The sequence below is a fragment of the Psittacula echo genome, assembly GCF_963264785.1.
Source record: "Psittacula echo genome assembly, chromosome: 2".
Lineage (NCBI taxonomy): Eukaryota > Metazoa > Chordata > Aves > Psittaciformes > Psittacidae > Psittacula > Psittacula echo.
Window position 1 is genome coordinate 120,815,183 of NC_137737.1, and position 2,528 is coordinate 120,817,710.

A 2,528-nucleotide genomic window follows, 5' to 3' on the forward strand; every position below is an offset into this window, starting at 1 on the left:
CTGAGACCATTTCATTTCTGCAACACCCATTCCAAAAAAAACGCTCTCCAAAACGCAGCATTTTAATTGACACACCAAGAAAACTCCTCTGAAGACCTGCTACACACAAAAGAATTGCCTTGATCCAAACGAGTCTGCACGTTTTCCCCTACTATCCTGCCTTAATTTATCAGACCAGGGCCGATTTGACACCTTTCCATTACAAAAATAAACAACGAACCATCCCTCTGCTAGAGGCATCACCTCTGCAGAAGTGATGATAACCCTAGGAAAAGAGAACCTGTCTCTTTAAAATGCCCTGCTATGTCCCTGATCCCACGTGGAACCAACATCAGCAGCACTTTCGCATTAACTTCAATGTGAGGCGAGATGAGGCATCATTATTTTGCATAAATAAAACGAGGAGACTGCAGAACACATTCTTTGTAGGAGACAAACAGGTGAACTAAACGTGCCAGGGAAATCAGCAACCACCCGCAGAAGAGGTGCCCTGTGCCTGAGCCTTCTCTGCTTTCCCTATGGAGCATTACCTCAACCCCACACTACTCTGAAGAATTCAGTTTAAAGAGAGGAGGGAGCCACCAGGAAAACTGGAAATTCAAAGGCAACGAAAATGCACTTTATAAACCGGAAAGGTTTACTCTTCGCCTCACACATCCTAATTAGATCAGGAAAGTGACACTACAAAAGCATTACATTCCGGCCCGGGGAGGGACATAAAAAAGAGGAAAAAAAAAAAAAAAAAAAAAAAAAAAAAAAAAAGGAGGGTGATAAAAGAAAGAAAGAAAGAAAAAGAAAACAGATGAAAAGAAAGGGGCCCCCACCTCCCCAAGCCCCCCAAACATACAAAAAAGCATTTTAAAAGGAAGTTATAAAACAGCACATATAGTATTTATCTTATCTAGAATCACTCCACATTACCCCCAAGTTATGCACTTTCTGCACTATCATCTCCCCCTACCTCTCTCTCCTGAAAGGGATTTTCACGTTTTCTCATTGTCGGTGGCGAGTTATAAGAGGCTTTTGCCTTTCCAAAGAATTCATCAACAAAAAAAAAATAATAAATATTAACTCCTTGCTCCCTGAAACCTTAAAACGGTCTCGGGAAGACACGGGTTTTATTCTGTTACCTTGAGGAAGAAAACGGGGAGCAGCCCCGATTTTTAGGTATTTTTTGGCATTTTTTTCTGATTTTTATTTTGTTATATGCCTCAGTTCTCCCTCCATTTTGGTTGTTTATGATACTGACAACAAGCTGTCCCTGCTCTCTCTCTCTCTCTCTCTCTCTCTCCGGATCTCTCCTGCTTTCAGTTAGCAAACCCCCCTCCCCAATGCAACACGACTCAGCACTTACTTGGGTCCACACTTTTCTCTAAACACACACCGACGGGGAAGGGAAAAGCTTCTGGGCCACTCGGAGGGGGAGAGCAGGCAAATTCGTTTCTTTATTACGAAAAAAAAAACTTTTGTCCAAAAAACGACGGGAAAGGGGAGCCGAGTGCCCCAAAGTCACTCCGGATCCCCCCAAAGACGCAGCCGCCAGGTCCGGGAAACACCCCACGGGTAGCCGGGTCCACGGGGAAAATTTCTGTGCGAAATTCGGCCGGTTTGATGCGGGGGGCGAATTTATATTAATTTTTTCCCTCATTTTTCGGCACCGCGGTCTCTAATGTCTTCCGCTCCCTCTCGCCGCTCTCGCCGCTGTCATTGCATTCACAGCACAGGCTCCGGAGAGGCGAGGAGGGGAGGGGGCGGCTGCGCAGCTCCTGCTCCTGCCCCACGGCCCCGGCCCCAGCCCCAGCCCGCCGCGGGGGTCGGCGGCGGCGGGCACCCCGCGCCCTCCTGCCGTCCCCCGGGCAGACCGCTGCCTCGCCCGCTTGCTCGCGAACCAACATAGCGCCGCGGGGAGGGAGGGAGGGGAGGAGTGGAGGAAACTCCTGAGAGAGGGCTTTTTTTTTTTTCTGAAAATCATCTCTTTTTCTCCCTCCGAGGAAGGAGAAGGGGGGGGGACACCGCTCGCCTCAGCTCCCCACCCTGGCTCTTCCCCTCCGGGGAAGTCCGACGCGGGGCAGTGGGGGGCTGCGGGAGATGGGGGGTTGGGGGGGAGAGCGATGGAAGGGAGGGATGGTTAACACAAACTTTTCCTCACTGCTCGCTGCTCCTCTCTCCTCTCCCCCCTCCTTCTCCTCCTCCCCTTTCATAATTTAAATAACCCTGATATTTCCCTGCTAAACCCCGGCGCCTGCCCCCCAAACCCGCAGCAGACTCACCGCGGGAGCCTCAGCATCCCCTCTGCGCCCCGTTTCCACCCTTTACAGTGTTCTCCGATTTTTCTGTAATTTTTTCCCCATATTTCGGGCTGGACGCGGCGGGCCTGGAAATTGTTTGCTTTCCCGTCTTTCCAGCAGCCATTGTAGTGTATGCGCTGCGGTGCAGCCCAGCCTGCCGCACACGCCGCGCCCACACCGCCCGCCGCCCACACGCACCGCGGGTTGGACACCTCCCCCAGTCAGTCAGGGCCGCAGCCG

At 51.2% G+C, this 2,528-nt stretch overlaps 1 protein-coding gene across 8 annotated transcripts in view; it reads right to left on the reverse strand.

Annotated features, from left to right (window-relative positions):
• Positions 1-2,465, reverse strand: part of PLAG1 (PLAG1 zinc finger) — a 51,952-nt gene extending 49,487 nt beyond the window's left edge. For 4 of the 8 annotated variants that reach the window (XM_080639415.1, XM_080639411.1, XM_080639413.1 and 1 more), the window contains exon 1: positions 2,271-2,465. In XM_080639415.1, the coding sequence (XP_080495541.1) occupies positions 2,271-2,287 (17 nt within the window). In that variant the 5' untranslated portion in view covers positions 2,288-2,465. Of the gene's footprint in view, positions 1-1,354 lie in introns of all 8 variants that reach the window. The other 4 variants (XM_080639416.1, XM_080639414.1, XM_080639410.1 and 1 more) reach the window with 3 other exon arrangements.
• Between the last annotated feature and the right edge of the window lie 63 nt (positions 2,466-2,528).